We start from the raw sequence: 24,204 nt of genomic DNA, 5'->3' as shown, positions 1-24,204 counted from the left end.
TTATTCCATATCTTCCTATTTTTAAACATTCTACAGATTTTGGTTTTCTTAAGTGAAATCTATGTGACTTGGGATCCTCTGTATAACATACCTCTAACCCTTGAACTTTGTGCTTCATATGGTCTTCTCGTATATTTGTAACATAGCATCTTCTTAAGGACTTACCTCTAACCCTTGAACTTTGAGCTTCATATGGTCTTCTCGTATATTTTTTCCTCCTTTTCTTTTTTTCCAGCAATAACCATCTTTTTTGTATCTGACTTTCTTTCTGCTGTACAGTATCATAGAACCACTTGGGGGCCTACAAAGGACAAATAAATTAATTTTGGATGTAACAAGTCTGCTGATTGGCTGAAAGTTTTTTGTCTATCAGTTCATAGACATGATTTTGTCATGCGAAAGTGATGTCATAAACCTTTTTTCATGATTTACCTGTAAGGAATTACTATTTCTGTCTTTTGGAAATCACCTCAAAAATGTGGTGCAGACTTTAAAATAACCAGCTACATGGAATAACGTTCATGTGTACAGATATGTATGATTGATCACAAAGCATAAACAATTCAAACCTGAAACTCTGCAAGTATTGAAAGATATTTGTTAGGTTTAAAACTGCCACAACCAATCAACAGACTTTTAATATGAAAGAGTCAGAAATATCTTCCAATCAGGTAGTAAGAAGGCATTCAGTCTGAAAACTGTCAATCGTTAAACTTATTTGTCTCCCACAAGACATTAATCTATTTTGATATATCCTTAAATCTATGAGACATATTCACAGCATAATTTTAATATCATCCACAAAATTACTTTCTTTGCTGAAGTAGCTTTTAAGAAAAGCAAAATACAGCCTTGACAATCCAAGATAGATAACTCAATTTTTATATAATTCACTTAACCTTGGAATTTAAACATTATCTTGGTCTGCTATTTCCTATTATTTTGTTTCACTAAAAACCTTGAACGCAAACACTTCATTTAACACAATAATAGGCATGGCTTTCATTAATGACTTTTTATTCACTTTCTGTGTTGAATGTAAAGAATATAACACAATAAATGAGAAAAAGAAACTTTCCAAATAAGTCTGTTATGCACACTTAAAATTTATATTGTAAGAGAAACTAAGATACTCTTACTTCTAAAATCTTTCAATTTTCAGTTTTGGCAGTGGATTATAGACTTTAATGGGAATATTATATTGAATCTCTTGCCAAACCTACCTGATTTTGACTTCTAGTGACATCCATTCTTTATGTTTGTCAAATGCAGTCAACACAGCTGCCACCTCCTGAAACAAACAAAAGTGTTATTATATAACTAACTTCAAGACACTTATGTAGATTAGATCGTTGGTTTCTCTGTTTGAATGGTTTTACACTACTCATTCTTGGGGTCTTTTATAGCTTGCTGTTCGGTGTGAGCCAATGCTCCATGCTGAAGACTGTACTTTGACTAATAATGGTTTACTTTTACAAATTATGAATTGGATAAAGAGTTTTCTCATTGGCACTCATACCACATCTTCTTATATCTACCTATTAATTAAGTAAAGCTAATGACTTTTTACCAGATCAACAGTAATACTTTGTACAGCTCATTATTCTTGTTAAAAGATAAGTAAATCTTAATAAACCAGAAATATTGTGACAACACTAGTACTGTACATCTTATTTCAATAAATCAGCTTAGCTGGCCACCATGATAGAGCAAAGGTCATTGAAAGGGTCACTAACTAACACCAACAAACAACCAATTCTAAAAGACAAAATAGAACTAATCTGCTCTACCCATGCTAGAGTTGGTCATGAACTTGCAGTAAGGCTAGACAGGTTACCTCAGGGTGAAGGACACTCTAGGACACTTGCTTTGGGTTTTTTTTTAAGTCCTGAATTGATCCACTGTATATATCTGCTCTTTTCTATTACATTTACTAGTCAGACATCTAGGTTGAAAAGTGGAAAGTTCAAATTATGTCTGATTACGAAATGGTCTGTTTACACAAATGTAATATTATAAGTTTATTCAAGTTATTTTTTATTGGCTAACTAAGCCAGATTTTCTACATCTTGTTTGAAATATATTCTGTAACAGCTGCTGTTCCATGTATTACATAGCTTGTGAAAGTACTTACAAATAATCATATCAACTTGTTCTACACTTTGTACATAAGTAAGGTAAAAGCATTTTTATGTACCACAAACTATAAATGATCTATTACCAGAGCACTGGTAGTCCAATAAACCATTTTTACTAGCAAATAACTAGGTTATTATAAATCCCATAAAATATTCTTATATCAATAAGAGTTTATCTTATACACACAGCAACAATCATCAATCCAACAATATCAATGATAGTTAGTATATGTCATGGTTCCATATATTCAAAGAGATTTAAAATCTACATCAAAGAAACAGTAACCAAACAACCCTATATTATCATAATTCTTTAGTATTGAATGCCATGAATATATCTATTTTCTATTCAAATAAACAAGGACATAAATTAATTGTGCTTTGATATCCAATGAGACAAGGTAACCCAAATGAGAGTGACCAAATTAAATGACAATGAAAGTGAAATGCTAGCATAATCACCAAGCGGACTGTTCATAATATGGCAGGCTCAGACAGAAAAGAATGTCCCACAAGGACAAAACTTTTACATTAGAAAAATGAAAATGGACAATTTAAAATAATGATTATATGTTGAGGCCAGGGATAAACATGTAAAAGACTAATTGTAAAAACATTTCAAATAGGGTCTTGCTCATTTTTGAAGGCTGCATGTACAGTGACATAGTTGTTAATTTCTGTGTCATTTGGTCTCTTAAGGATATAGTTGTCTCATTGGCTATCATACTACATCTTCTCTTTAATGTATTGACATATTTTAAAAGGAACTTACCATGTGAAATAGATTTTATAACACTTTAGATTATCATATAATTGAGATTTATGTAACACTGTTAAATTTGTTTATAACTAAATTAATTACTTATTATCTTCTTATTCTTGTCTACCTGTAAACTTGTGATAAGTTAAGCTCTATTAGAATCCAATTCATTATATCATGCTATGCATTATTATACATATATAGTGAGTGAGTGAGAGTTAGAGAGAGAGTAAGAGAGAGAGAGAGGAGAGAATCAGGAGGACAAAAAAGAGATTTTGAAAAGATTTAAATTTTAGTTTTTCATATCTTTGTAAAACAGTAGTCTTTTGTCTTTATTCTTAAAACCCTGTAACACCATAGCCAGGTGCTGCTGAAAGGTTGATGTAAAATCCTGACTTTTGAAAAATATATATAAACAAAAAGTTTAATCTCATTTTAACAATGCACCATGGGTAGTTAATATGATTGTCATCATTTAGCACCTCGTTGGTATAAAGAGTTTTGACAAACTCCAAGCCTAAGTGACAGCACAAACAAGCATGATACTTTTAAAACTTGAATTGGCAAGGTTTTAAAACCTCAAGTACATGGCCTCAGTATTCTTTAAAAAAAAACTTAAACTAACCCAACAGCCATCAACCCAAACTGAGACTACCTAACCACCAGTTGATTCAAACTCCAATTTGACTGACAGTAAATCGGTCATAACTGAAATCAGCAACAGCTAAAGACTGTTTTTTAGAGAACAATGCTCTAACTTCCTGGTCAGATAACTGCCAAAATAAGTCTGATTTATAAACTGTTTAAACCTCAGGTTATCAGACCTACCTGAAACTGGCAACAATGAAATGTACAAGCACCTGTCAGACTTAATTTATCACTGTTTATTACAGTTTACAATCAATCTACTTTTCTTATAACAATGTTTATACTACCTTCTCTTTCTACCTGTAAAACAATCCATTAGATATTCACTTACATAATATCTCTACAAATACAATCCTTGTTACAGAAACAAAAGCCAAGAGGAAAACCATTAATTCGTGCTTCTAAACAATTCAAAGACATAAAGTACTGTAAAGCATTGACAGTAAGACAAATAATATCCTTGAAACAATTATTGCAACTCTTATTGACAGGAGAAACAATCTCAAGGCAGCAATTAAAACTGATATATGATTAAACATTGATGTCAAAATATGATCTTTACTCAATTACTCACAGTACCAAACAAAAACATTATTGTAATTCAGATTTCACCCTACTTTCTTGGATCTAGTTGCCTTATTTTTCTTCTATAAAACAAACCTAGTTGTGAAAACATTAAAAACATCAAAAACACTTTTGCATTATATGTTAACTACTAAAAATTACAAAACCACAACTATATATGCAGAACTAGTTTTTTTTTCAAATAGATGAGATTTTTAAGACAGGTAAAATAAAACAAATTAAAATATTCGACAGTATTGGTCTTTTATCATATATAAATGTTTTTGTTATTTGGTATGCAACACTTTAGGACTTTCCTTTCACAAGAGTGCACACACTGAAATGTCTCGCCTTCTTTACTTATCATTGATATTATGTTGATAGTCCTTAAAGTATAAAGCTTTATTACAACTGTCACCAATGAACCATGAAAATGAGGTCAAGGTCAGATGAACTATGCCAGGCAGACATGTACAGCTAACAAAGCTTCCATACAACAAATATAGTTGACCTACTACTTACAGTTTAAGAAAAATAGACCAAAACACAAAAACTTAACACTGTGCAATGAACCTTGCAATTGAGGTCATGGTCAAATAAAACCTGCGGGACTGACATATAGATCATAATATAATTCCATACACCAAATTTTGTTGACCTTTGGCATATAATATTAGATAAAAAGACCAAAACTTAAAAACTTATCTTTGACCACTGAACCATGAAAATGAGGTCAAGGTCAGATGACATCTGCCCGCTAGACAGGTATACCTTACAATCATTCCATACAACAAATATAGTAGACCTATTGCATAAAGTATAAGAAAAACAGACCAAAACACAAAAACTTAACTATAACCACTGAACAATGAAAATGAGGTCAAGGTCAGATGACACCTGCCAGTTGGACATGTACACCTTCCAGTCCTTCCATACACCAAATATACAAGCCCTATTGCTTATAGTATCTGAGATATGGACTTGACCTCCAAAACTTAACATTGTTCACTGATCAGTGAATTGAGGTTGAGGTCAAGTGAAAACTGTCTGATGGGAATGAGGACCTTGCAAGGTACGCACATCCAAATATAGTTATCTTATTACTTATAATAAGAGAGAATTCAACATTACAAAAATTCTGAACTTTTTTTTCAAGTGGTCACTGAACCATGAAAATGAGGTCAAGGACATTTGACATGTGACTGATGGAAACTTCGTAACATGAGGCATCTATATACAAAGTCTTTCACCTTCTAAAATACAAACCTTTTAAGAAGTTAGCTAACGCAGCCACCGTAGCCGCTGCCGTAGCCGCTGCCGTAGCCGCCGCCGGATCACTATCCCTATGTCGAGCTTTCTGCAACAAAAGTTGCAGGCTCGACAAAAATTACCACTGTACCAGCCCTCCAGATGGTGTTTGTAATTCGGTCATTCAATGTTACAGTAAGTGTCTGATCAAATGAGAAATTTGTTTGTCAAGTGAAAATTGTCAGTAAGCCAGACTGTTTTCAGACTAAAGATTCTAACCATCCTAACAAATCTTCTTAGTAATAAGATGACAATCTTCAATCATCTTTGCTACAGTTTATCACATTTATACTGGCACTTTTATATTAACTTTCATATTAATAAAGTGTCTGATAGACAGATAATCTACAAAACAAAGTTTTCTTTTCATTTTTTTGTACTAAGATATGTCAATCAAATGCCAATTTCAAACACATATTAAACTGTAACCTCTATTATAGGTATAATTATTTTAATATAAGTAAATGATAAGTCTCAATATTAACCAGATGCTCCGCAGGGTGCAGCTTTATACGACCGCAGAGGTCGAACCCAGAACTGTTTGGGCTAGTATGGACACAACATTTAAGCTGGATACAGCTCTGAATTTTGGATTGTGATTAAATAGTTGACACAGCATAGGTTTCTGACACAGAATGAATGTGGTCTAATGAACTTACAATTTTTTTTTTGCTTTTGAGCAATTCACTTTGCTGTTGAATATTTATCCTCTAAAAAAAAAAATATTTGAAGAAATTTTCTTTTTAGTTTCTGAAATCTGAAATGAGAAAAATTGAACCCCCTCCCCCCCAATTTTTTCACCTCCCCCTTTCCCTTATTCCACAAATGATCTCAATTCAAATTTCTAATGGAGTTTGCAACAATAACTACTCATTTAAACACATCATAAAATATTAAAATATAAAATGCCATACAGTCATGGTTAAAATTAATATTAACAAGTTAAACTGCGAGCTACTGCTCACTGATGATACCCCCGCCGCAAGTGGATAATTTTAATAGTGTAAAAATATGCAAGTGTTCGGTAAACAGGAAGTTGTTGAGTGATGAATCTGAAAACGCATTACAAGGTATAGCTGACTTGTATGAATCCTGAAAACAAATTTAAGAAATCCTTGTATAGTAATTCCTGAGAAAAATGTGACGAATATTTTCAACTTGGCTATCATATGTAAAATCATACAAGTGTTCGGTAAACAGGAAGATGTCGAGTGATGAATCTGAAAACGCATCACACAGTATTGCAGACTTATATAAACCCTGAAACCAAATTTCAGAAATCCTTGTATTGTACCCCATAGAAAATATCAATGGAATTCCAGTGGAATACCAGTTGATTCCACTGGAATCCCACTGGTTTACAGTGACTCATTGGAATTCCACTGGTAAATCATATAAAACTAAAAATTCCAGTGGAATTTGATTGGTGATTCCACTGGAATGACATTTGAAAATTTTACCACTGTAATTCCACTGGAATAATGACATTTGAAAATTTTACCACTGTAATTCCACTGGAATACATTGTTGGGTTGCATGATTTAATTATCATTTAGATACTGATGGGCATTATTTTTGGTAGAAAAAGTGCTTATATTAAATTCCAATGACTATTCTCAGTACAATTCATTTGTACCTAGTCCAAATAGTTATAATGTCTTGAAAGGCAATTTAATTGTTGCTTTGACAACTTCTGCAGCAACGTGCACAGCAAAAAAAAAATTGCCATTCTGTTCAAAAATGTTTTTAATGCATCACCCTTATTTGTTTCTTATACATTGAAATTTATCTGAATACAGCCTCTCCAACCATACAGGCCAGATTAAGAAGACCCAGCAGATTTGCATTATATTAAATGGTTATTCCTTGAAATCGGATACCAGCTGGTATTGTTGTATTTAAATAATTATATCATTATAACTCATTCTCGAAAAATGGGCATGATGGGCCTTGTCAATCCGTACGTTTCATTTGTATAACTGTAACCCACAATTTGTACGGTCTACAAGGATGAATCAGGTCACCTAATAGTGCGAGGCTGTAATTTCTGTTCACCTGTCAATTTCGTTTCATTGGTTATGACAGTGGCGGATGCAGGAATTTTCGAAAGGGGGGGTGCTAGCCCAGGGCAAAGGGGGGGTGCAAACATATGTCCCGATTCAAATGCATTGATCGGCCAAAATAAAGGGGGGGTGCGGACCCCCGGAACCCCCCCTCTGGATCCGCCACTGTATGACAAGGTGTAACATTGAAACTTACAGCACACGTTTAATTGAGTATCGTGGTACTATTGAAAGTAGAACATTTTAACTAATTATTCGTGAAATATCATTAATGTATGGTATTTTTATTTTTTTATTCCTGCAAAATAAAAATAATTAAATAGATGAAATAGAAGTTGTAGCTGTATTTTACGATAGATATTATATACAAAACTACAATTCACAAAGGAAAACGTATATTTTGATGACAGTGAAATACATTTAAAAAAAATTCTCAAACACCCATATTAAGGGGAAGTAACTCTTGTGGATTTTAAATTTCTACAAACCGGCAAACCCCGCAAATCGGCTGTTTTCGTGGTCCAACGGACGACCGGTTTTTAGAAGTTCACTGAAATACCATTACAGGGACGAATCAACTTCGGGCCGATATTATATGGGACGAGATTGACACCTTGACTTAAACGCACTTGCAAATATGACGTCATTTGATTACGCTGGATAACAAAAATGGAGAATCGAAACGCAGATGTTTTCAGATAAGTATTTGATTTAACATATAATGATTATGAAATACAATTTGTTGAGGCACTATAAAACATTTAGGATTTTAATCTGAGCAAAACATCAGAAAGTTTTGGCAGACAATAAATTAATGAAGAATGATAAAATTGATATATTGTTGTCACATTCATAACAGACATATCGTAATCTGACATGTAAATGGTACATGGGTATATATATGATAATCTGATATGTAGAAATTAAATTGTGTGAATAATATTTATCGTAAATTAACTTGGTGAAACGTTAATAATAATTTAAGTCGCCAGTTTTATCTTCAAGGGTTAAAAAGGGGGGGAGGGGGGGGTTACTAAATTTGAGTTTAACTTAAACTTCCAATGCAATTTAAGATGCATAATGCTGTTTCTATTGAATTTATTGCTTCATACAATCATTACCTCTTGAACAATTGATTCTTTGTGGATATTTTTGTACTTTTAGGGTATTAAATATGAGCTGCCAGCAATGATATGAAACAGATTTTATGCAGACTCCATTAACTTTATTCAGCAATTCTAGTTGGAAGTACAGAGACAGCAAGTTTTGAATTACAGAAAAGAAGAGAAGTTTATATATCACACATAATTTTTATATTAGTTAATCAGTTTGTGGGTAAGCTGACCATATAGTCACTGTTTTTATTCTACTTATACAAACCATGCAGGACATTTCTATGTTCATGGATAGGATGTTAAAAATGTTATTTATTTGAATATGATCAGATCAATCATATGATGAAGAACTATATTTTGTGTTTCTCAGAAGTAGTGATAAGGCCACCAATATGTCAGAGTAGCAATTCCACTGGAACTGCAGTTATTCCACTGGAGTTGCTGCAAAATACCACTGGAATTACATTCGCATTCCACTGGGATAATTTGGCTGGAATACCAGTGAAATAACACTGTAATTTGCACTGGAATTCCAGTGGTTATCAGTGGAATAATTTGGCTGGAATCCAGTGAAATAACACTGCAATTTTCACTGTAATTCCAGTGGAAAGCCAATGTAGTTCCAGTGGAATTCCAGCCAAATTATTCCATTGATTATCACTGGAATTCCAGTGGAAATTACAATGGAATATCAGTGGTATTCCAGTGTAATTCCACTGATTTTTTTCTCTAGGGTAGTTCCTGAGAAAAATGTGACAAAAATATTCAACTTGGTTATTATGTGTAAAATAATACAAGTGTTCGGTAAACAGGAAGTTGTCGAGTGATGAATCTGAAAACGTATCACACGGTATAGCTGACTTATATCAAGTCTGAAACCAAATATCAGAAATCCTGGTAGTGTAGTTCCTGAGAAAAATGTGACGAAAAATATTTATGGGACGGATGGACTGACTGACAGACTGACGGACTGACGGAAGGACAGACAGAGGTAAAACAGTATACCCCCCTTTTTTTCAAAGCAGGGGTATAATTAATAGTAACTTTTAAAAAACAATTTATGGGGAATATGTCCAAAGGGACACAGATGATGCCCTCGCTAGCATATAACGTTATAAAGGGACAGAACTCAAGAACTGTAAAAGTGAAGCTGCCAAAAATTGAACTTAAACTGAGTTTTTAGGTAATATAAGCATTATATACACATTTCATTAAATTTAGTTGAGACAAACTTAATTTAAGAGAACAGAAACTGAATAATTCTTCAATTTTTCCATTTGTAAAGGTGCATAACCCTAGAATGGTAATCAAAGTGCTTGTAATCACTGAATGAGATTACTCCAATTTCCAAAGAAGATTTCATAAAGCATTGGTTTTAGGTGATTCAATATTTTTTCCATTCTGGACAAAGAAACATAACTCAAATTTATTGTCTTGAAACTTCAAAAATGCTTGTTTTTGGCCCCTTTTTGGCCCTTTGGGAATCATTTTAATCAAAGTCTTCCATGACAATGAGAGCTATATAAGTATTTACAATCTTTGTATATGCCTTGATCATGGCTTGATAAATACAGGGACTAAATATAACATTTATCCAAGTTCAAAGCCCAGAAAGTCCAATCATAAATTGATACAATTCACCAAAGATTTTGATAGGGTTAACCCTTTCCTCCATGGAATTTTTTTTTTACATACTTGATTCGCATAGGATTTTTTCAATGAAAAATAATCATCAGGTTTAAAGTATTACAATGCATTGCGAAAACAAATTTTTCATCAATGAAATTCCAGTCAGATGTTCTCATGAATATCCTTTTTATATTAGATACATTTTTTTTAAAGTCTGATGCAGTTTTATCCTAGGTAATACTTTTCAACTGAGGCACTACACAGGCGTCGAAAGGCGTCATTATGGAGTAAAGGGGGTGGCGTCAAAAGGTGTCATTATGGAGGAAAGGGTTAAAGATCTCAATATTGAATGAAGTAAACACATTGAATTCGAAAATTGAATCATTAATATACAAAACAAAATCAATAAGGTTTCCTTTATACTAGATATATATATCTTTTTATACAATACAAAATCAATTGGGTTTTTATACTATACACAATTAATCTGCCATTTTAATATTTCATAAAAATAATATATATCTCATGAAAGTTGACACTAAGTTCACCAAAATAAAGATATGAAAAGCTTACATTTTTTCAATCATAAATTTACCACATATATAATTCTTTTCAAATATCAATAAACATATCAAAAGTCTAAAAGGATTGGAGAATTTTACTTTCATTTTTCTATTTCAGGAATAAAGGAAGAATTAAGTACCGGTAAATGGACTGATTTTTCTGTTACACATGACAATTCAAAATACTCAAGTCTTCAAAATTACTGAAATTTTCCTCTGTCTCAATATTAGCAATTAGACCAGTTGTTTAATATATATGTAAATTCCTCTGAACTACACCACCTAACCATTTGTTTCTAATGATAAATGGACTTAAATGTGATGACATGTTGAGTGTTTGACCTGTCACCAGTTAATAGCATAGTCTAGTTCTATATATATATATGAGATTGCTCTCTATCTTTTCCAATAAAATAGCAAGATTTTGTTCATTTTTGTAACATGTAATTAACATGCTTCTCAACATGCTGTAAATAGAGGGTTGCTTTTAAAAAGTTTAAACTTTGAGAGTTCTAGGACAAAACCTGTTTTGGAGGTTTTATTCTTTAAATTTTCTTGTACACTATTTGAATCTTCTTTGAAAAACAAATTTAAGCAAAAGTAAATTTTAGTGATTCTATCTTCATGAAATTATGTACCGTTGGCGTTTACGAAATAAAATACATTTTCCTAGATCTTTTCTTTTTATTTAATGTCTTTATAGTGACAACTCTTTCAACATCTATTTAAAATTAATCATATATAAGCAAAGATCATCATTTGTTAAAAAGTTCATCCTATCATATATTTAGACTATTCCCTAATAAGAGCATTCAGGAAATGTGATTAGATATCTTAAAGATCTTACAAAATTTTGTCTTTAATATAACTTTATATGAACCATTCTTGATCACAACAAAAGAAGCTGCCTAGGTTACATTAGCACTACTTCCTGACAAAACTCTGTAATTACTGGATGTTAACGTCTAATATCATGTGATTACGGTGATTTCCTGTTTCATTACAGACAGGAGTCAATATGACAGGATGCCATGTATGTTCTACACCCAGCTCTTCATTCCATTATGTCTGGAGTATTCTGTAACAACTAATTATTACTGTTTGATGGTAATAGAGAGGTGAAGGATATTCAGATTATATACTCTCTTCTCTATACTCCTTTGTTTCACATTTCTTACAGTCACTATAGGATTGGGTGCACAATCTGATCAAAATACAGAGACTATGTACATATTTTGCTTTATGATCTGACAACATTACAATCTACTTTTTGATCTAGATTTTATAACATCCACCAATGAAATTCCTGCCTACAAACTTTTAAAGGTGAATATCATTATGACAAAACCTGAGGATCTCGCAAGGTCTTTAAAGCAGAAAGTGGAATGAAATTGTCAGATTATTGTAAACCAAAAGTGGATATGTAGGATATGCTTTTTAGTCATATTAATGAGTGCACAGACTGTTTCATTCAATAAATATGGTACCAATATTGCACTTGTGGCATTTTGAAAAAAAGCACAAAGAAATTATCTCCCTTGGGTAGCTTGTTCACACTATAACTAATGAACTTCTACTATTATAGACATGACTAACAAATCTGTATATCTTGATTAAGCTCATAATTTTTGGAGAAGATAATTGAAGAATTATTGGAACAGGGGTTTGCAATTTTGTGCAATATTGACCAGAATTTATTTAAAAGTACGAAACAAAGTCATCATTAATTTTAGGAAAATGTCAAGTTAATTTCTAATCAATGCAAACAATCGCTTGTTTTCCTATAATTGTAATACATACAAATCTCTTAGTCGACTGAGCACATTGTAATAAACCATCATGCATCAAAACCAAAATAGTATCCCCACTCAATAAGATGGGTTATAAACATTATAGTTATCATCCCTACTCAATAACCACAATAAGATGGGCTATAAACATTATAGATATATTAATCCCCAGCAGTTATTAACTAGCTGTGACATAATTAATGACATACTACAATCAGATCTTACTTCATTGGAATTCCAGCGGTGTCGGAACAACGGAAATTCATTTGCAGACGGGATTTCATCAAGCTGCTTCGGAAGTTTGGGGAAATCACAACCTGCAATAGATTAATCAATTCATGAATTAACTTAGTTGGACAAATTCTTTACAACTAAAATCAGAATTTTACGAATAACCCTTAGAGAATGGTATTTCATTAGGCTGTTACCAATAGAACATACATTGCTATTACAGAATCGAAAAAAAGACATTTGTAAATGGAGGTTCATTTCCCTCTGCGATAGTTTTGATTAATTTAATCATTAATGTATTTGGTTTTTTTAAATATGGGTTAATGCATCTCATCATCATTAGTCAAGGTATCAGAAGGACAAAAGGTTAGACAACATCACTGAAGAGAAATTAATGAAATAACTAAAGACAAAATAAGTCAGATTGTCAGCTAGGTTGGCTAATGATACATACCACCATTACAAGAATTCGGTAATCATGATGAGTGATCGATGTGAAAACACATAACCTAGTAAAGCAAGCTCACATGAACCTTGACACTAAAGTTCAAGAAAGCTCTTAATTGTAATTCATCAGAGAGATGCAACAAAACTTTCGTTGGGACATAAAGACAAACAATCATAAAGAATACTTTTAAAAACTTAATATGATCAGTTGGGTAAAATGGAAATTATAAGTATATATAAAGGTGTAAGACAGATCTTAACAAACTGAAAACTTCATTAAGTCAGAATTTTTGTATATACTATTAATTTGACATTTACTAGGATTATTCATGTTGAATTTTAACAATATTTTGGAAAAGAAGACCTGAAAAGAGTATGAATGTTTTAAACATATATACTTGTTCTTCCAGTCAGATAAGCCAGAAATGAAGACAATTAATAGTTTTCTTTCATTCATTCTGACTACATAAATCAATGATTTAATGAATTTGGAGATGGATTAATTAGAAGTTGTTTATTTATCATAAATCTATATGTTATGTATTGAAGTATCTTTTAATACATAAAGTTCGAGAGGTTTGTAGAATATAAAATCTTTGTTAACTGACTATATATAATCGAGAATCTATACTGTAATGAAGTGTTTTAATCATCCCTAACTTAACTTTATTTATAGCAAGAAGGAAGACATTATAAGGTATCTGATTAAAGAAAGGAAATATCAATTATAGCACTTCCCTAGTGCAGCCAAGTCAAGGGTTTCTTTCTTACAGAAATAAACCATTTGTAAGTAATGGATATACTAATTTGAAACTTTCCATTCTAAAGATGGCGATATCAAGTTAGGTTTTAATATTGTGTAAGGACATATATAAACTATGAATATAAAGGTTACAAAGTGAAAGTAATAGCCCAAATTGGATAGCAAAATAAAGAGATACATGCTAAATAGATTGAAAAAGATAAATGATACATTTTCTGCATTATTCATTCATTTCTTTATCAATTCACCCATATAAAACAGCTTAGACCCCCCTTCCCCTCCAGGATTCTTGTAAGCTCCCCATTATATAAACTTAATACCTCAAAACAAGCTTTCAAGGAAGTTTAAATGGAATTTAAGTACCAATACAAAGCTCAATGATGTTACCCCAACCAAAATGTAAGTGTTTGGTTAACATGAAGTTGTTGAGTGATTAAACTGAAAATGCATCACATGGTATACCGGTAGCTGACTTATTGTAGTTCCTGAGAAAGATGTGACCAAAATTTTCAACTTAACTTGGATGCCATGTGTAACATGAAACAAACGTTCAGTAAACAGGAAACTGTTGATTGATGAATCCAAAAATGCAACACATAGTAAAGCTGTATTATATAAACCCTGAAACCAAATTTCAGAAATCTTTATGATGTAGTTCCTGAGAAAGATTTGACAAAATATATTCATGAGACTAGAGGACTGATAGACAGACAGATGTAAAACAGTATAGCCCTGCTTTTTTAAATCAGGGGTATAATAAAAATAAATGAAGATTGTGTCCATGAGACACATATGTTCCCCCTGCTTGCATATAATGTTATAAAGGGAAATAACTCTATCACTCGACTCCACTGAAAAAGGAAATTATCAATCAGTAAGATCAAAATTTCGTAAAATAGCGATACTTCATATTATTAGGTTGAGACAAACTTAAGTTAGAGAACAGAAACCAATTTCAGGAAATTCTTGTGGATTCACAGAAACAGGTACAGATATTTAAGGCAAAGGTAACACTACAGTTGGGGCATAAAAAGTAACGGTCTACATTGTATTTTTCAGAAATGTGGGATAACTTAATTTATATACCTCCGATGGAAGAAAGAGTAAGCACTTTATAAAGAATTCACCATTAATTAACTGGAAGTGTTATGTAGGTCTGATGTTTCTGTCAATAATATCTTTATATATTCAGATACTTTGATACTTGTTAATTCTGATGTTTCTGTCAATAATATCTTTATATATTCCAATACTTTGATACTTGTTAATGACCGGAAAAAAGGAATGGGAATTGGTTATTAAACCTGGGTGAATTACGACAATAACCAGACTTGTCAAGCTGACAGCCATTTAAACCCAGGGATAGGAAAGATACATATTTCATAGTGATCAATTGATCTCCTATTCAAATTAATCGTTATTCTGTCTCTATGCTAAGTCTTGCTTATAAAATATGATAATATTCGTTATTTGAGTGTTGAAGTCTACAAATTTTAAATAATGGATTTATTGGGGTCATCATAACTTTGACGAAAATCACAAATTGTGAAATTATTGATATATATATATATATGCTATTTTTTATTGCTTTTTTTGTGAACTGAATAAAAAAACAATGCTGTTTATAGATCAGATCAAATTATGTACTTTTTTGCAGATTTTATGAAATATTCATAACAGCACTATTTAATGTAATATAAGCAATACCACATCACTTGATATTTATAGAAATAAGGTCAACATGATTTATATTGATATACAAAGGATATTCATTGTAGTAACTAAGGTTAAGAATGGTTTCTCAATAGAATGTTTCAGATTTTTGAATGTCAGGGCCTTTTACAGGCGTCTTTACATAATTGTTTTTTCTTATTGATGAATAAAATTGAGAATGGAAATGGGGAATATATATGTTAAAGAGACAATAACCCAAAGAGCAAATAACAGCTGAAGGCCACCAATGGGTCTTCAACCCAGATTGAAAATCCCAAACCCAGAGGTGGGCCTCAACTGGCCCCTAAATAAAAATGTGTACTTCTTCAGTGAAAATGGACGTCATAATGAAGTACGTACAGTGGCCTATAATTGCTTACATTTTGTGGTGGGTAGTCGTCTCATGGCAATCATACCACATCTTTTAATTCTATTAGAATGAAATAATTTAATATTCTGTAGCTCTGAAACAAAGTGGAGATAACTCTGTACAATGAGAGATAACTTACTTGGAACTCTGACATGATGGTTGCAAGGCGATGGATAGTCCATCTTCATTGAATCTGTATATCACATGATCATCTGAAAAAAATAAAAGGAATTATCTTTAATCAAGCTTCGTTATAACTAAATAACAATTTTTTTCCTCATTGACACTTGATGTTTGTAAAAGTGATCTTCATATAAACGAAAATAAAATAATGGCAAATAGGAAAATAAGTAAGGCCTTCTCATAATCAGGCCTTAATTAGGTTGCAAAAGACACTATAGTGGGTCTTCTGTTCCCTATCTCAATTACAAATAAACACTAATGGGCATAGTGCACACTTTTCCTGGAGTTCCTGAATGTTCTCTAAGTTAGGAAAGACACTTGTAGGCTTGCTGGAGTCAGTTTCACCAAAAAAACTTGATCATATTTATGACCAATCTTAATCTCTTTTTTTTTGTTTGTGAAACCAACTCCAATCTCCTAATTTAGGACACAAAGTGGGCCTCCTGTTGCCATTATAGCACAGTTGAGTATATTACCATTTTTAAGACTATAGTTCAATAATTCCTTTGTATGACACCAGTAAATATGGACAACACTAAAACAAGTATATCTCAAATCAATCATCATTTTAACATCATTACCCAGAATTCAGACAAAGAAGTGAGCAATAATCAGTAAAATAACCATATCTCTATGTTTCTTCTATTACAACCATAAAATCAATAAGATTAACACAAAAATGTATCAGCAATTATACCATATGTAACTAGCAATTATTGCTATGTATATTTTCTGCTTTATATTTTATTACTCTATTGAACAAAATCCATATCCAATTAATGCAAACAAACAAAATTTGAAAAGTAGAATGAGTAACATCATGTTTGTTATATATGCTTCAAATTATAACACTTCTAAAACTGATTTAAATTAGTTTTCATCTCAGTCACAACATTAAGTTCTTCAAACTAAAATCTCCTGTAGCCTTAAAGTCTGACAGTAATGGAAGGGAACCGCAGTATTTGGAGGTTTTAGTAATGGAGTTTTATACATGTTATAATTATGTCATCAATATACTATAATCTGGATACTTCAAATTCATCATTTATATTATCATAATTGTACACTTTGGTTTCTTAAAAGCCTTTTCATTTTAACAAACATGATAAAGAAGAAATAGAACATTTTTATTAACCATTCGTTGTACAAAACAACAGAGAACCAAAAACTGAGCAAACTTTCATTAAGTTTTAAATTTGCATATGGCATTGAGACTTCAGTGTTTTCCATAAAGGAAAATGCTTGGGGGTGAAGCTGTATTATTAACTTTCAAAACATAGCTTATAAACATTTTGATAAAGGTCTTTTGTAATTCAGCATTATAGTTTCTGAAGATGGTGAAAACAATCAAAGGTCAAATTCAGAACATGACCTTGACCTCACATTTTTTTTGGGATGTCAGAAAATAAAAGGAAATGAAATAATGATCAGAACAAAACCAAAAGGTTTTTCCACTGATAAAGAGAAACAATATAAATGTTTAGCTTTATTCAAATTGCAATAAGGAATATGTATCATAAATAATTAAACAATCAAAATATTAATGTCTTTATAGCTTATTTCTCATTATATATTGACATGTTTAATGTAACAGAGATCGGGATTCTTTGATCTGTTACGCTAAAATAGGAAGAAAACTTATTGTAGGGGTAAATTCAGTAAAAAATCTCCTATTGACTTTAATGCTAATCACTGTATGGAATTAAATTCATACCTGATTTACCTTTAGAAATTAGAAACTTTCATATGGCCAATTAAAATTAATTGCTATATTTTCATTCCCGCCCGCCCCTCTGAAATCGTCCCGCCCCGATTTTTTTTTATTTTGAAAAATTTACGATTTCCGGATTTTGTTTATTTCCGTTACCGGTAACCGTCAACAATTTCGTTTCATTCGAACTTCCTATTTCAAATTTCGGTTTTCATATTTCTTGTTTCGAGTACTTTAAAACCATTGTTATGTTGACAAATTCTGCTGCTCAATGATGACAATATCATCTACGGAGAATAGAGATAGATTACCAGAAGGGCATGAAATATTCGGGTTACGAGTAATACGCTGTGTCCAAGAACGCAAATCGCGGTATGTCACAATTTGGAAATTTCTGTCATTAGAAAACCGTGGATTTTTTTCAATAAAACATTGACTTTGTGTCAGCAAATTTGGGCTCTGAAAATTTCAAAAGCGCTAGAATCGTGGAACACATTGGTAGAAAAAAAACATAACTGGATTATAAAGAAACTGACAAAAGCACGAACTTGTTAGATCTATGGCCGTATATTGAGTTCAAAAAGTCGGCAAACATACACATTGTGTTATAGAAAGCCCTTAGATTTACCCATGGCTATTGTTTTTGTTTAAAACACCCAATACCTTAAAAGAGTCATTTAACAACTTCATGTTTTACATTGTAATTATATTTGCTTCAGTCTTGCATAACTTGAGAGTCTTAAAAGCACAACCCTACTATTACCAACACTGTTTGATTTCTCATTTCTTTCATAATACTTGTGTTCCATACCATTGCATTTGCATAATTTTACGGGGACTACAAACCATCACTTAAAAAGTAGTCCAATTTCTCCATGATTTTACTGTTTACTGGAAATAGGTTTCTAAAGTAGCAATTGCATGTAGAACAGTCGGTTCCAATCAGAGATATTTATTTAAGAATTTGAAAAATTATGTACGATTCTTTATACATGTTTACACATGTACATGGTATAAGCTAATTATAACACTTGCATATATATATATGAAGTTTACGTCACAAGAAGGTTTCATATTAAATAAAATTTAAAAAATAAAATCCTCCCACCCGCCCCATTTTTTTCAAAACTTTGGATGAAAATCTACTAATTAATTTTAGTTGGCCTATATATATATCGATCTTTCATGAAAGTACTAATGTAGCCTATCTTTTGCAACAATAAAAACATAGGGTCATGCTGCATTTTTGAGCATTCACATGGCCTTGTTTACAAACAATGTAGATTCGCACTGAATTCCTATACTGACCCCCATTACTTTTCAACCCTGTAGTAAAAACAAGTGAAACTGTGAGCAGTATGATACCCCCGCCGCAAGTGGATAATATAAATAGTGTAAAAAAATGCATGTGTTCGGTAAACAGGAAGTTGTCGAGTGATGAATCTGAAAACGCATCACACAGTATAGCGGACCTAATCAAGCCTGAAACCAAATTTTAGAAATCCATTTAGTATATAGTTCCTGAGAAAAATGAGATGAAAACTTTTTTTTTTAAACTCTAGTTTTGATCCATCTACCAAAAAATATTTATATCAACCATTATCTACAAATCAGAAGAGCACATGACTTCACTTTTATACAAAAAGCTCTCCCCCCGAATGGGAGGTCCCTGATGACATATATTTATTTACAGAATTTACCCCTGTAAAACATCTACATCAAGCACTTCTCATTGTACTGTATAAACAACAATGCATGCCCACTCCTCCACATCGTTGTCACAAAAACTTAAGATAAATTTAAAAATTGTTGATCTGAACAAAGATGATCCCTGGAGTAAATCTATATTTTATTGTGGTGAATTCAATGAATATTTTATGACATCAAATACAATAAACGAGAAACATAATATAACAAAACATTATCATTGTGGTGTAAATAAATGAGAAACACCATATAACTAAGTCTTTAACATGTTAAACAATATATCTATACCAGCAACACAATATAACATGTTAAACAATATATCTATACCAGCAACACAATATAACATGTTAAACAATATATCTATACCAGCAACACAATATAACATGTTAAACAATATATCTATACCAGCAACACAATATAACATGTTAAACAATATATCTATACCAGCAACACAATATAACATGTTAAACAATATATCTATACCAGCAACACAATATAACATGTTAAACAATATATCTATACCAGCAACACAATATAACATGTTAAACAATATATCTATACCAGCAACACAATATAACATGTTAAACAATATATCTATACCAGCAACACAATATAACATGTTAAACAATATATCTATACCAGCAACACAATATAACATGTTAAACAATATATCTATACCAGCAACACAATATAACATGTTAAACAATATATCTATACCAGCAACACAATATAACATGTTAAACAATATATCTATACCAGCAACACAATATAACATGTTAAACAATATATCTATACCAGCAACACAATATAACATGTTAAACAATATATCTATACCAGCAACACAATATAACATGTTAAACAATATATCTATACCAGCAACACAATATAACAAACCTTTTAACTCAAAAAATATGAAGGGATTATGTTTCACAGCCTTCCGTAATTTTGTCATAATGCAGATTAAATTTTTTTCTGACAAGTAACATATATGTCTTATTTTCCTCTGACACGTAGGCTATTAAAAATTTATTAAAAATTTGTAATGTTTTATTTTCTTAAAATATTGATTGCAGTTTCTTTATTTCAATTTTATTAGAATTTAAAGTAAATGACACTTAGATAAAATAGGATTCCCCACTTTTATTTCAAATAAATTTCGAACAATAGCATCCAATTATTATCATTACAGATCTTTGAAATAAAATATTTCTGTTATTGACATTTCGAATCTGACATAAGGTTTATTGAAAAACAAAACTTTAGCAGACAGTATTTAGTGATATATGAAAGTAGTATTAACCCACATGCAATCATTGGTACTTCTACTTTTTCAAAATAGCTAGATCATAAAATATATCTTTTTTGAATTACAATAATTGCTACAATTAGCCATGTTGATAGATGGTATCAAGACCTAAAATATATGCACATAATAGTGATACCTTATTAGGACTTCACAGTTTTGAAACTTTCGTGAAGGCCTGGTAATTGTACTAAAGCATTCTTAGAATCATAAATCATATGCAACTATAAAATTGCATTTTGTAGCTTTTGAGAACAAGTTTGTATTCTAGGTGGTATCAAGGATTTGTCAATTCTTTGAAAAAATAGCAAATAATAAAAATAAATACAATTTTAATGAAATTTTATAAGCTAATCATCTAAAATTCAGCAAACGCGTCTGAGTGCTTGTAACATTGACCAGTGTATACCAAATATCTTCTGTATATATATGATTGTCATGCTAAATAATGACAGTAAATGTATATTTCTTTGCCAGGATTGTTTTATTGATATTACTCCATGGCTAACATTAATCATGTTCTTTAATTCACAGTTAATGGTTGATTGCAGTTTGTCAAGACTTCCTCTCTTTAAAGGGGTCATCTTAAACTTGCAGTGAGGTGAGAGTTTTTTCTCTGTGTTAATGGCCTCATAATGATTGTGATTTTGAGGTGAAGAACAGCAATAAATTAAGTTAGTTTTTTTTCTGTGTGATATATACTGATTTGTTGTGTCTACTATGGATCCCCAGATGGATACCCCTTATCTTTTTTTTTTATATGTGGAATTTTAGCCAAAAGAAAGATATGGATCCCCGGATGGATACCCCTTATATCTTTTTTTTTAATATGTGGAATTTTAGCCAAAGGAAAGATACAACTATGGAAGTCCAGTACATTCAAAAGTAATGTGTTGAATAACTAAACTAAACGCTTGTAGTACATTTAGTTATGTTTTATCAATGAATTGTCTATAAAAATTTAAAACATAACGAACAAACAGATTCTGAATGATACTTTGCCTCAGACATACTAATAATATAGTGTGTTAGACACAATTATATCTGATTAAGTTAATTAACTAGGAGTTATAATTTGTACTGATACATGTACTATGCACATTATCTAATTATTCTATTATACTGTCTGCATAACTAAATATTCTCTCTTAGTATTTCTGATACCTACAATAATTAATAAGTGTTTGGGAATCTAATTCATTTTAGGTTCATCATCAGTAATGTTGTTATTGGTCAATAATTTCCTTAAGTGAATAATACTATAAATTTTAGCCTGAAGTTTAAAGACCATTTAATATATAAAAGAAGATGTGGTATGATTGTCAATGAGACAACTATCCAAAAAAGACCAAAATTTTTGCCACAGAGACGGTCTATTTTAGCTTGAAGTTCTGTAAAAATTTCATAAATCCAACAGAATTAAAGGTTGGACAAAGTTCTTGATGTCTAAAAATCTTTAACCATGGACTAAAAAAAACTAAATGTTGATGCCTCTACACTGTAGAGGCAGATATAGGCTGCAGTCCGCTGTACATATGAGACAACAAATTCTAGGATTGCTATGTCTCACTTTCTCCACATAAAATGCAGGCTTGACAAAAAGCACATAATTAATTTATGATATACAATGTTGCATAACATAATATTTTGTAATACAATAGTCATTGGGTCAAAAAATCTATTGCTAGTATTATACAATTCGACAAAAATAATCATATAATTTCCTCAAAATAGACGTCTTAGTATTATGATCAAAACAATTTTGTTGGTTACAAAATATGTGCACATAAATACAAAACTTTGCACAGGACAAACACTAAACGCTGATGTAACAGTATAATACTCAATAACAAAAACAATAGCACAAACAAAACAATAATAAACTATATATACTACATAGTGTGTCATTTGTTGCTGTATATCATATTTGTTTTTCGTTCATTATTTGTTCATAAATCAGTTTCTCGTTTCTCGTTTCATTTGTTTTACATTTGTAATTTGGGGCTTGTATAGCTGACATTACGGAATGGGCTTTGCTCATTGTTGAAGACCAAACAGTGACCTATAGTTGTTATCTAATCTATGTCATTTGTTCTCTTGTGGAGAGTTGTCATCTTATTGGCAATCATTACATGTACAGTAACCACCTCTTGTATAATCTTTATGTTATTGAGCCAGCTCAAACTAAAATTACCCGTATAATAGAATCATGCCATTTTACTATCCTGAAATAATTCGTTTCATCTTTAATTATATATAACTTATTACAAAGTTTTTTAATATAAATTGTACATCCTAGAAAAACAAAACAGTATATTCCAATGCATTATAATTATTCCTACAGAAAACAGTTTATTCTAATGCATTATATACTTCCTACCAAAAAAAGAATAGTATATATCCCAATGCATTTAATAAATTCCCTATTCACACAAAGCATTTGCAACTGAGCCATAATTGAAATCAAAATGTGCAATCTGTTACATTTGTTCATTTACAATAAGTGCAGACATTTCTTTACAGTGTTTTATGGATCATAGTCACTAAAGAATAAATATTATGAAAATATATATAAATAAATACCATTATATAGTATCAAATATTAAGTGTTATATAAAAGCTACATACTTATTAATCTATAGATGTTTCTCCAACCCTATATGATGGTAATGAATACCTATAATGATAGATATACTGTATTTGTAGGACTGTAGAAGGCTATTGGTTAATCAGCCACTTAACCAGGCTAACACAGCAATCATAACTGTATTCAGACTTTTACAATTATTATTGATATCTACAAAATATCTATTTGATTCTATGTATAAGAAGTAAAAATTCATCAGGGATACAAGTCTTATGATTGATTACTTGTACATTGTTCATGTATCCAGTCTTTTGTACCTACAATGCCTTATATTCAGCAAGTATTGAATAACCCAAGACCAGATGAAAATTCTGTCAAACAACCATCAGCACAATTAATTATGTATACATATAATTATGTAAAAAAAATTGAAATAATTTTTTGCAAGGCAATTAGATTAACCTCATATAACTTAAGCTAGAGATGGAAATGAATATTCTATCAATAGACAAATCTCCTGCCCCAACCCCAGGCCCAACACCAGGCCCAAAATCAAAATTGTAACCTTAGGACCTTACCTTAAAAATATTTTACAGGAAATTACAGCTATA

The 24,204-nt window shown here is 31.2% G+C and overlaps 1 protein-coding gene across 5 annotated transcripts in view; it reads right to left on the bottom strand.

Annotated features, from left to right (window-relative positions):
- LOC139500694 (calmodulin-binding transcription activator 2-like) overlaps positions 1-24,204 on the bottom strand; it is a 73,453-nt gene that overhangs the window by 24,874 nt on the left and 24,375 nt on the right. For 4 of the 5 annotated variants that reach the window (XM_071289494.1, XM_071289496.1, XM_071289497.1 and 1 more), the window contains exons 3-6: positions 16,242-16,314; positions 12,804-12,895; positions 1,224-1,291; positions 166-301 (exon numbers count right to left, since the gene is read on the bottom strand). In XM_071289494.1, the coding sequence (XP_071145595.1) occupies positions 166-301; positions 1,224-1,291; positions 12,804-12,895; positions 16,242-16,290 (345 nt within the window). In that variant the 5' untranslated portion in view covers positions 16,291-16,314. Of the gene's footprint in view, positions 1-91; positions 129-165; positions 302-1,223; positions 1,292-12,803; positions 12,896-16,241; positions 16,315-24,204 lie in introns of those variants that run through there. The other variant, XM_071289499.1, reaches the window with a different exon arrangement.

The sequence above is a fragment of the Mytilus edulis genome, chromosome 13, assembly GCF_963676685.1.
Source record: "Mytilus edulis chromosome 13, xbMytEdul2.2, whole genome shotgun sequence".
In the NCBI taxonomy this organism is placed as follows: domain Eukaryota; kingdom Metazoa; phylum Mollusca; class Bivalvia; order Mytilida; family Mytilidae; genus Mytilus; species Mytilus edulis.
The sequence above is the reverse complement of the archived record's forward strand: the minus strand, read 5'-3'. Positions and strand labels throughout refer to the sequence as shown.